We start from the raw sequence: 12,379 nt of genomic DNA on the forward strand, positions 1-12,379 counted from the left end.
TTGCAGTGAGCAGAGATGCGCCACTGCACTCCAGCCTAGGCAACAGAGCAAGACTCCGTCTCAAAAAAAAAAAAAAATCAATTCTACAAAAAGGTCAATAAAATGCATAAACCTCGGCCAGGAGCGGTGACTCATGCCTGTAATCCCAGCACTTTGGGAGGCCAAGCCAGGCAGATCACCTGAGGTCAGGAGTTTGAAACCAGCCTGGCCAACATGGTGAAACCTCATCTCTACTAAAAATACAAAAATTAGCTGGGCGTGATGGTGGGCGCCTGTAATCCCAGCTACTCGGGAGGTTGAGGTAGGAGAATTGCTTAAACCCGGGAGGCGGAGGTTGCAGTGAGCCAAGATCGTGCAACTGCACTCTAACCTGGGCGACAGAACAAGACTCCATCTCAAAAAATTAAAAAATTAAAAAATTAAAATGCATAAACCTCTTAACTGCTCAAGAACAAAAACACAACACCAATTAACAATACCGACAATAAAAGAGGAAACAAGATTATAAATTCTACAGTCACTAAAAGAATAAATAAGGGAATACTATGAATGATTTTATACCAGTAAGTGTGGCAACTTTTTTTTTTTTTGAAATGGCGTCTCTCTCTGTTGCCCATGCTGGAGTGCAGTGGCGTGATCTCGGCTCACTGCAACCTCTGCCTCCCAGGTTCAAGCGATACTCCTCCCTCAGCCTCCCAAGTAGTTGGGAATATAGGTGCCTGCCACCAGGCCCGGCTAATTTTTGTATTTTTAGTAGAGACGGGGTTTCACCATGTTGGCCAGGCTGGTCTCAAACTCCTGACCTCAGGTGATCCACCCGCCTCGGCCTCCCAAAGTGCTGGGATCACAGGCATGAGCCACTGGGCATGGCCAAGTCTGGCAACTTCTATCATGCATTCTCAACAAGAGTGATACCATCCCCAAGTGGACAAAAATTGGTTCTTGGAGGCAAAAATAAAATAAAATAAAACTCTTTTTATATATAAAATACAGACATACAATCAGTACATAAACAGAATACAAAGCTTATCTGTGGTATTAAAAACATCATGGGGATGGCAGTGGTTAGAGGGAAAAACAGTCTAAAAAGGCACCTCAGGAGAGTAACAATGAAAAACAGGGCCAGGTACAGTGGCTCAAGCCTGTAATTGCTCAAGTCCAGGTGGTCGAGGCTGCAGTGAGCCAAGATCACACCAATGCATTCCAGCATAGGTGACAAAGTGAGACCCTGTCTCAAAAAAAAAAAAAAGAAAAGAAAAAAATAAATTTTAAAAAATAGCTGGGTGTAGTGATGCACACCTACAGTCTCAGCTACTCAGGAGGCAGAGGTGGGAAGATCACTTAAGCCCAGCAGTTCCAGACCAGCCTGGGCAACACAGTGAGATCTTGTCTCTACAAATAATAAAAAACTAGCTGGATGTGGTGGCATACACCTGTGGTCCTAGCTACTTGGGAAGCTGAGATGGGAGGATCACTTGAGCCCAGGAGGCAGAGGTTGTAGTGAGCCACTGCATTCCAACCTGGACAATAGAGGGAGACCCTGTCTCAAAAAGAAAGAAAAAAAAATTAGCTGGGTATGGTGATGCATGCCTGTTAGTCCCAGCTATTCAGGAGGCTAAAGCTGGAGGATCACTTGAGCCTAGGAGGTTGAGGCTACAGTGCTGCAGTCACACCACTATATTCCAGCCTGGGTGACAGAGTAGGACCCTGCCTCAAAAAACAGTAGTAATAAACAAATAATAAAATTAAATTTATATAGGAATGCAAAGGACCCAAATTAAAACAATTTTTAAAATAAAGTTGGAAGAATTATACTACCTGATTTTAAGACATTATAAAGCTACATTAACCAAGACAGTGTGGTATGGCATAATGACAAACATAAATAAATGGAAAAGAACAGAAAATTCAGAAATAGACCCATGCATTGATTTTCAACACAAGGAAAGGACAGTCTTTCCAGCAAATGGTACAAGAATGATTGGATATCCATATGGAAAAAAAATGAACCTTAACTCTTACCTTGCACCATATACAAAAACTCAAAATAGATCAGAAATCTAAATGCTAAAGCTAAAACTATAAAATTTCCAGAAGAAAACAGGTGGAAATCTTCATAACCTTAGCATAGTCAAAGATTTCTTAGGACATAGAAAGAAAAAAAACCATAAAAGAGAAAAAAATGGACCACATCAAAGTTTAAAACTTCTGTTCTAGCCAGGCATGGTAGCTCATGCCTATAATCCCAGCACTTTGGAAGGCTGAGGCGGGTGGATCGCTTGAGGTCAGGAGCTGGAGACTAGCCTGGCAAACATTAGCAGAGTGTAGTGGCATGTGCCTGTAGGCCCAGCTACTCAGGAGGCTGAGGTGGGAGAATCGTTATGAACCCGGGAGGCAGAGGTTGCAGTGAGCCAAGATCACGCCAGCACACACAGCCTGGGCGACAGAGCACGATGCTCCGTCTCAAAAAACAAAAATAAAAAGGAATCATAAAAACAGATTTTGCTGCTCTGTAAGATTCAGAATGGGGGCTAACTGGTGGCTGTCACCTGTAATCCCAACACTGGGAGACCCAAGCTGGAGGATTGCTTGAGGCCAGGAGTTTGAGATGAGCCTGGACAACACAGCAGGACCCTGTGTTAAAAAAAAAATTAAAATTAGCCAGGCGTCGTGGGGCATAGTTGGGAAGCTGAGGCAGGAGAATCACTTGAGCCAATGAGTTCAAGGCTGCAGTTAGCTATGATCATACCATACCCCTACACTTAAGCCTGGGTGACAGAGTGAGATCCTGTCTCTAAAAAAAAAATAAATTTAAAAAAATTTTTTTAAAGATTCAGAATGACCACTTCTGGCTTCCACTTAAGATATGGGAAACTGAAAAAAGTTATTGTTCCAATCCTTACAACAATAGCAACAAAAACTGATAAATTCACAACTTTTCTTGAATCTGTCAGAGAGCTAAGAATGCAACATAATCAACTAGTCCAAAACGTATCAGTTCTATGACTATTACAATTCCCAAACCATTATCAACAAAATGAAAACATACGTGCAATTTTTCTTTTGGCCAAACACTTTGCTCTATTCGACTGTTTTGTCTTCGTTTTCTGCAATCCATTTTCCTCCTTTGGTTCCTGTTGCAAAACAAGAAATATGATCAGTGTGGCTGCCACTAAAAGTAGTGATTTCTCTCTCTTCTACCTCCCCTATGGCTAAGAGAGGCCTCTGAGGAATTGGTGATTGTTATAAATATGCACATAAAACATTAGAAGATCCTTTTCAGTACAAAAGGGAAAACATAAGATCTAGAACCAATAAAAACCGTAAGAACAAAAACGTGATATATTGGCATTATTATCTGTCATATAAACAGTCAGACAAAAACTAGTCTATCTCTAAAATACCAGTAAGCATCACCAAAGATCAGAGTAGCTTGATTGAAGATATGAAAAAACAATAATAATGTTTAAACTCAGCGTGTATTCATTTATTTTAAATCACTCTTTGGACAATGGATAGTAAAGGAAAGGAAAAAGAGGGTAAATGAAAAATCCTATAGAAGCAAAAGAGAACCAAATACACCAACCCTACACCCCACCCTAAAATTTAATAAGAAACACAAACAAAATAATCAAGAAAACAAAAAATAAAATAGAGAAAGAAATAAAAGGCCAGGCACAGTGGCTCATGCCCGTAATCCCAGCACTTTGGGAGGCTGAAGTGGGAGAATCGCTTGAGGCCAGTTCAAAACCAGCCTGGGCAATGTAGAGAGATCCTGTCCTTAACCCCCCCACCAAAAAAATTTATTTTTTTTTTTAATTAAAAAGAATTTTTTTTTTTAAATTAGCCAGGCATGGTCCTAGCTACTCAGGAGGCTGGAGCAGATGGATCGCTTGAACCCAAGACTTCCAGGCTGCAGCAACCTAAGATCGCACCACGATATTCCAGCCTGGAAGACAAAGCAACAACCTCATCTCTAAAAATAAATAAATAAAAATAAAACTGGGCAAAGGGTTTGAAAAGAATTTCTCTGAAGATGAAGATATAGAAATGTCCAAGAAGTACATGAAAAGATGCCCAATATCATTAGTCATCAGGGAAATACAAGTCAAAACCACAATAAGGTATCACTTCACACCCACTAGGATAATTAAAATAATTTTTGTTTCAAATAAGAAAATAAGCATTGGCAAGGATTACAAAAACCGGAACCCTAGTACACTGTTGGTGGGAATATAAAACAGTGCCCCCATTGCGGAAAAAAAAGAAATGAGGTACTGATACACACTACGAAACGAATATACCTTGAAAATATATAATTGAAAGAAGTCAGACAAAAGGCCACATATATTGTATAATTCCATTTATAAGATATGTCCAGAATGGGCAAATCCATATAGAAAGTAGATTAGTGGTTGTCAAGGGCTAGGGGTTTGGGGGAAAATGGAGAGTAACTGCTAATGAAAATGGGTTTTTTCTGGGAGTAATGAAAATGTTCTAGGCCCCTGCTACTGGGCCATGGAGACTGGCACAGTATAGTGTGGTGTGAGGCTCACGAGGGCAGTGGCCATGGAGGGTAGAAAATGTTCTAAAAGTAACTGTGGGCCAGGCACAGTGGCTCGCGCCTGTAATCCCAGCACTTTCAGAGGCCCAAGCGGGCGGATCACCTGAGGTCAGGAGTTCGAGACCAGCCTGGCCAACATGGTGAAACCCAATTTCTACTAAAAATACAAAAATTTGCCAGGCGTGGTGGCATATGCCTGTAATCCCAGCTACTCAGGAGACTGAGGCATGAGAATCACTTGAACCCAGGAGGCGGAGGTTGCAGTGAGCCAAGATCGCACCACTGCTCTACAGCCTGGGGCAAGAGAGTAAGATTCTGTCTCAAAAAAAAAAAAAAAGAGAGAGAGAAATAAGACAAATCCACAACTATGGTCAAAGACTTCAACGGCCTCCTCAAAATATTTGTAGAATAGACAGAAAACCAATAAATATAAAGTAGATTTGAACAACACTATCATCAAACTTCATCAGATTGACATTTACAGAAATCACTATCCAAAACGTGCGTTCTTCTCAAGTACACACAGAATATTCTGGGCCATAAAACAAGTCTCACTAAGTTTAAAAATGATTCAAATCATATAAAGTACATACTATTAATGGAGATTGCAGTAAGCCGAGATCACGTCATTGTGCCACTGCACTCCAACCTGGATGACAGAGCAAGACTCCATCTCGGAAAAAAAAAAAACAAAAGAAAAAAAAAACAGAAACAAAAAAGGCCAGGTGCAGTGGCTCACACCTGTAATTCCAGCACTTTAGGAGGCCAAGCTGGGTGGATCACCTGAGGTCAGGAGTTTGAGACCAGCCTGGCCAACGTGGTAAAACCCCCTCTCTACTAAAAATACAAAAATTGCGCAGGCGTGGTGGGAGGCACCTGTAATCTCAGCTACTCCGCAGGCTGAGGCAGGCAGAATCACCTGAACCTGGGAAGCAGAGGTTGCAGTGAGCTGATATCGTGCCACTGAACTCCAGCTTGGGCAACAGAGTGAGACTCCATCTCAAAAAAATACATATAAAAAAATAAAAATAATAACAAAACAAAAACAAAAAACAAACGTGTTCCTAAGATTCCAACTGCTTTTTTCTATTCTAAAGCAGAAAAAAAGACTTTTTTTCATATACAAAAATACCAAGACACTATAAGAATATGAAATACATATTAAAAATCAGTTGGTAGGCCAGGTGCAGTGACTCACGCCTGTAATCCCAGCACTTTGGGCGGCCGAGGCGGATGGATCACAAGGTCAGGAGATCGAGACCATCCTGGCTACCACAGTGAAACCCCGTCTCTACTAAAAATACAAAAAAAATTAGCCGGGCGTGGTGGCAGGCGCCTGTAGTCCCAGCTACTCGGGAGGCTGAGGCAGGAGAATGGTGTAAACCCGGGAGGCGGAGCTTGCAGTGAGCAGAGATAGCGCCACCGCACTCCAGCCTGGGCGACAGAGCGAGACTCCGTCTCAAAAAAATAAAATAAAATAAAATAAAAATCATTTGGTAGCCCAGTTTTATGGGAGATTTTTAGGAAACCCTATAAAACAAATAATTCCTATACTATTTAAATTGTGGTAGGACATAGAAAAAAATAATAAGCTTTCCTTCTCTTTTATATCATAACCCTAATACTAACATCTGATGAAGGCCATAGCGCCCCCCAAAAAAACTTTATAAAGCCAATGGCACTAGGAGTACAGATGCAAAACTCCTAAATAATATATTGAGAAAAAAATCAATATTATATTAATATAACACATCATGACCAAGTATGATTTATTTCAGAAATGCAAAGATGTTCCAACATTAGAAAATACTAATCCCATATATAATATTAGTTGATTAAAGGAGAAAAACTACTCCATCATCTTGCTAAATAAAGGACATTTGATTAAACATAATTCCTAAAACCACTACTAGTAAATAAGCAATTAAAGGATAGTTCCTTAACATAAAAACAGAAATATGAAACAAATAGCAAAACATCAGAAGTAAAAGATGTGCTCTATTGCTAGTATCAATCAACATTATTCTGGAAGCTACAGCCAATGCAATGAAAACAAGCAAAAAAAGGTGTAAGTGCTAGAGAGTAAGAGAAAAATGATCATTATTAGCAGAGATAAATGCCTACCTAAAATACCCAAGACAATCAACTGAACAATTATAAAAATATGTGACAGATTAACGGAAGAAAAACAGAGACACACCCATTTATAAACAAGATTTTAGTTTATGATAAAGGTAAAATTTCAAATACCTGGGGAATGGAGAGATTATTGGAAAGTGTTGGTAGATATGTCTAATCACCGATACTTAGTTTTTCAAAATATATGTATGCTGTTCAGGGATACATGTAAATGTGGTAAAACTGTAAGGAGAAACATGGGAAGATAGAATACATAGTCGTTACCTTTAGAAAGGTGGAAAAGAGCTGGGTGCGGTGGCTCACGCCTGTAATCCCAACACTTTGGGGTGTATCACCTGAGGTCAAGAGTTTGAGACCAGCCTGGCCAACATGGTGAAACCTCGTCTCTACTAAAAATACAAAAATTAGCCAGGCATGGTGGCACCTGTAATCCCAGCTACTCAAGAGGCTGAGGCAGGAGAATCGCTTGAACCTGGGAGGCGGACGTCGCAGTGAGCCGAGATCGCACCACTACACTCCAGCCTAGGCAACAGAGCGATACTCCATCTCAAAAAAAAAAAAGAAAGGTGGAAAAGAATGCAATTGGGAAGGGACACACTAAGAGAAGAGGGATTCTCAGGTGGTAACTGCAAGTGTTCACATTAATTTTTAAAACCATGCATTTATATTTTATGCACATTCCTGTATGTATAACATATATGACGTATGACATATGTGCTGCTATAGAAAGGTCTCCCGGAAATACTATAATGGTTAATTTTAGGTATCAGTTTGACTGGAGTAAGAAATACCCAGAGAACTAGTAAAGTATTATTTTCTGGTGTGTCTGTCCGGGTGTTTGCAGAGGAGATTAGAGTGTGAGTCTGAGTGACTAAGTGGGGAAGATTTGCACTCAATGTGGGTGAACACCATCCAACTGGCTGGGGGGCTAAATAGAATAAAAACATAGGAAAGGCAAATTTGTCTCTCTCCTGGAGCTGGGACACATTCTTCTTCTTCTACCCTTGGACATCAGAATTCCAGGCTCTCCAAGCCTTGGATTTCAGGCCTTACACTCAGCACCCCTTACCCCTTGTCCTCAGGCCTTCAGACTTCCACTGAGCCATACTACTGGCATCCCAGGGTATCCAGCTTGCAAATAGACTATTGTGGAGACTTTTCAACCTCCATAATTAAATGAGCCAATTCCCCTAATAAATTCCATCCGTCCGTCCATCTGTCCTTCCGTCCATCCACCCTTCTGTCCTTCTGTCCGTCCGTCCGTCCGTCCGTCCGTCCGTCCGTCCGTCCGTCCATCCGTCCATCCGCCTATCCTATTGGTTCCATGTCTCTGGAGGACCTAACACAGACATTAAGTGAAAAAAAGCAAAACAGTTTCCACAGCATGGTTCTTTTCCTGTAAAAATCTCTACTGATAATGTATGCACAAAAATTTTTTTCCGAGGACACAGAAGAAATTACTGCCTTCAGATCACACAGATGACATCAAGAAATTATTTTAAAAATGAAAAAGAAATTATTGCTTATGGTTAAATGTCTGTAGTGTATATTTTCATTTCATATCTTTCTAAACTGTTTTGTTACGGCTTGGATTTTTTTTTAAACATATATGTATACAATTTTTTTTTAACGTATCTGTATCTGTGTATTTAATATTTTTATTTTTGTTAATATTAAGATGATATCCAAGTAGTACAATTGTTTTGTTTTCTTTCTGTTTTAGATGGAGTGCAGTGGTACAATCATAGCTCACTGCAGCCTCAAACTCCTTGAACTCCTAGGCTCAAGCAATTCTCCCACCTGCCTCAGCTTCCCAAGTATCTGGGACTACAGGCACACGCCACCATGCCCAGCTAAGTTTTGTATTTTTTGTAGAGACAGGGTCTTACTATGTTGGTCAGGCTGGTCTCAAACGCCTGGCCTCAAGCAATCCTCCTAAGCTTCCCGAAGCACTGGGATTATAGGCATGAGTCACCAGGGATGTACCTACCCCTTGTTTTGTTCTCTATACGCTTATGCCTTTAAAATGAACTATGTAGATAAAAGTCCTAATTAAAAACTGAACTATAAGGAACTTTTTGTTTTGTTGGTTTTTTTTTTTTTTTTTTTGAGACGGAGTCTCCCTCTGTCACCCAGGCTAGAGTGCAGTGGCGCAATCTCGGCTCACTGCAAGCTCCGCCTCCAGGGTTCAAGCAATTCTCCTGACTCAGCCTCCAAAGTAGCTGGGACTACAGGCACGTGCCACCACACCCGGCTAATTTTTTGTATTTTTAGTAGAGATGGGATTTCACTGTGTTAACCAGGATGGTCTCGATCTCCTGACCTTGTGATCCACTCGCCTCGGCCTCCCAAAGTGCTGGGATTACAGGTGTGAGCTGCCGTGCCCGGCCAAGAAACGTTTCTGAAAAATCAATAAAGATGTAAAGAAATGCTCAATCTTGCTAACCAAAAATATGTCATTTTTTGGCCAGATGCAGTGGTTCACATCTGTAACCCCAGCACCTCAGGAGGCCTAGGCAGGATTGCTTGAGGATGGGAGTTTGATACCATCCTGGGCAACATGGCGAAACCCCATCTCTACAAAAAAAAATACAAAAATTAGCCAGGCATAATGGCTCGAGCCTGTAGTCCCAACTACATGGGAGGCTGAGGTGGGACCAGGAGAAGGAAGGTGGAGTGAGCTGAGCTAACACCACTGCACTCCAGCCTAGGTGACAGAGGGAGACCCTGGCTCTAGAAAAAATATATATATATAGGAGAAACAGAAGAAAATCTGAAGGAAAAAACAATGACTTAACTCATTGAGATGAGACCTGCAGGCAGGCAGAAAACTCCAATAAACAAATAGAAATACAGGATAAAGGAAAAAGGTTACAATCTTTATTCCGGAGAATAAAGCTTTCTAAAATGATAAAAATGTTGTATAGCTCTGCTGTCTAATACAACTGACACTAGCCTTATGTGTCTTTAATCACTTGAAATGTGACTAGTGCAACAGAGAAGCTGATTTTTTAGTTATTTTTAAACAGCTACAGATGGCCAGGTGCTATTATATGTAGAACACATCAAGAGACTTAAGAACATTCACGTGTTTTTCCTCTCACTTTCTAGACACATGAAAACTAAGATTTACAATTGATTTAGATGATTCAAATAGTTCCAAAATGCCACTTTGGATTACTATCTTATAAAACTGAAGAACTATGATCCATCCTCAACCAAGCAACAGGATTACTACCTTAAGTAATTCTTCACTCCATTTACAAATTAAAACAAAGCTGAGTAAAAATTTCAAGGTTTTGGTGAGCTGGCATTAAGGTGAAGTCAGTCACGAAACAAACTCCCCATGGGTAAAGAAGCATAGTTTGAGAGCTACAGCTCTACTTTTCAGCTCTACTTCACTAACCTCTCCATCACTATCGGATATCACAATGAATGCATCCTCAAGTCTACGCTTCCTCTTCACACTGACAGAACTGGTAGTTTCCACATCCTTCTTCTCCAGGTTCCGAGATTCGGAGACTTCTTTAACTTTTTTCTTTCTCCGTGGCATCCTTTTGTCTAGAATAAAAGGACAATAATTTTGTCTAGAATAAAAAGATCATAATTTACTTAAAGTATAAGTTTTCTAGAAGCTATTCGACTTAGTCTTTTTTTGAGATGGTCTCGCTTTGTTGCCCAGGCTGGAGTGCAATGGCACGATCTTGGCTCACTGCAACCGCTGCCTCCCAGGTTCAAGCAATCCTCCTGCCTCAGCCTCCCGAGTAGCTGGGACTACAAGCACACGCCACCACACTGGCTAATTTTTGCATTTTTAGTACAGACAAAGTTTCACCATGTTGGCCAGGCTGGTCTCAAACTCCTGACTTCAGGTGATCCACCCATTGTCAGCCTCCCATAGTGCTGAGATTACAGACATGAGCCACCACATCCAGCCTAATTTTTGTATTTTTGTAGAGACTGGGTTTCACCATGTTGGCCAGGCTGGTATTGAACTCCTGACCTCAGGTCATCTGCCCGCCTTGGCCTCCCAAAGTGTTGGGGTTACAGGAGTGAGCCACCATGCCCAGCCTCAATTTAATCTTGTAAAAGAAAAAGATAACCCTATCTAACAGAAGCAAAACTGCATTTCTTAACTTGTCTACTACTCATTAAAAATATAGCCCTCTCCCTCTCCCCCTCCCCCTCCCCCCTCCCTCCTTTCTTCGGTCTCCCTCTGTTGCCGATAATGCCATGATCTTGGCTCGCTGCAACCTCCGTGCCTCAGGCTCCCGTGATTCTCCTACCTCGGCCTGCCAAGTGCCTGGGATTCCAGGCACGCGCTGCCACTCCTGACTGGTTTTTGTATTTTTGGTGGAGACCAGGTTTCGCCGTATTGACCAGGCTGGTCTCCAGCTCCTGGCCTCGGGTGATCTGCCCGCCTCGGCCTCCCGAGGTGCTGGGATTGCAGACGGAGTCTCGCTCACTCAGTGCTCAATGTTGCCCAGGCTAGAGTGCAGTGGCGTGATCTCGGCTCGCTACAACCTCCACCTCCCAGCCGCCTGCCTTGGCCTCCCAAAGGGCTAAGATTACAGCCTCTGCCCGCCCGCCCACCCCATCTAAGAAGTGAGCAGCGTCTCTGCCTGGCTGCCCATCGTCTGGGATGTGAGGAGCCCCTCTGCCCGGCCTCCCCGTCTGGGATGTGAGGAGTGCCTCTGCCCGGCCACCCCGTCTGGGAAGTCAGGAGTGCCTCTACCCGGCTGCCACCCCGTCTAGGAAGTGAGGAGCACCTGCCTGGCCGCCCATCGTCTGGGATGTGAGGAGCCCCTCTGCCCGGCCGCCCCGTCTGGGAAGTGAGGAGCGCCTCTACCCGGCCGCCACCCCGTCTAGGAAGTGAGGAGCCCCTGCCTGGCCGCCCATCGTCTGGGATGTGAGGAGCGCCTCTGCCCGGCCGCCCCGTCTGGGAAGTGAGGAGCGCCTCTGCCCGGCCACCCCGTCTGGGAGGAAGTGAGGAGCGCCTCTGCCCGGCTGCCCCGAATGGGAGGTGAGGAGCGCCACTGCCTGGCCGCCCCGTCTGGGAAGTGAGGAGCGCCTCTGCCCGGCCGCCACACCGTCTCAGAAGGGAGGAGTGTCTCTACCCGACCACCCATCGTCTGGGATGTGAGGAGCGCCTCTGCCCAGCCGCCCCGTCTGGGAAGTGAGGAGCGTCTCTGCCTGGCTGCCCTGTCTGGGAAGTGAGGAGTGCCTCTGCCCGGCCGCCACCCCGTCTGGGATGTGAGGAGCACCTCTGCCCAGCCGCCCCGTCTGGGAAGTGAGAAGTGCCTCTGCCCAGCCGCCCCGTCTGGGAGGAAGTGAGGAGCGCCTCTGCCCGGCCGCCCTGTCTGGGAAGTGAGGAGCGCCTCTGCCCGGCCGCCCCGAATGGGAAGTGAGGAGCGCCTCTGCCCGGCTGCCCCGAATGGGAAGTGAGGAGCGCCTCTGCCCGGCCGGCCCGTCTGGGATGTGAGGAGCGCCTCTGCCCGGCCGCCACCCCATCTGGGAAATGGGGAGCGCCTCTGCCCAGCCGCCCCATCTGGGAAGTGAGGAGCGCCTCTGCCCGGCTGCCACCCCATCTGGGAAGTGGGGAGCGCCTCTGCCCGGCTGCCCCATCTAGGAAGTGAGGAGTGCCTCTGCCCGGCCGCGCCATCTGGGAGGTGTACC

General features: G+C 44.2%; 1 protein-coding gene across 20 annotated transcripts in view; it reads right to left on the reverse strand.

Moving 5' to 3' along the window:
- The window catches only part of UIMC1 (ubiquitin interaction motif containing 1), a 117,886-nt gene that overhangs the window by 66,643 nt on the left and 38,864 nt on the right, over positions 1–12,379 (reverse strand). For 16 of the 20 annotated variants that reach the window (XR_010156804.1, NM_001280463.1, XM_063810163.1 and 13 more), the window contains 2 exon segments: positions 10,110–10,264; positions 3,050–3,134 (listed from right to left, as the gene is read on the reverse strand). Coding sequence is in view for 15 of the 20 variants with exons in the window: in XM_063810160.1 (XP_063666230.1) it covers positions 3,050–3,134; positions 10,110–10,264 (240 nt within the window). In the remaining 5 variants the exon portion in view is untranslated. 20 annotated transcript variants of the gene reach the window in all.

This window comes from Pan troglodytes, chromosome 4 (assembly GCF_028858775.2).
Source record: "Pan troglodytes isolate AG18354 chromosome 4, NHGRI_mPanTro3-v2.0_pri, whole genome shotgun sequence".
Lineage (NCBI taxonomy): Eukaryota > Metazoa > Chordata > Mammalia > Primates > Hominidae > Pan > Pan troglodytes.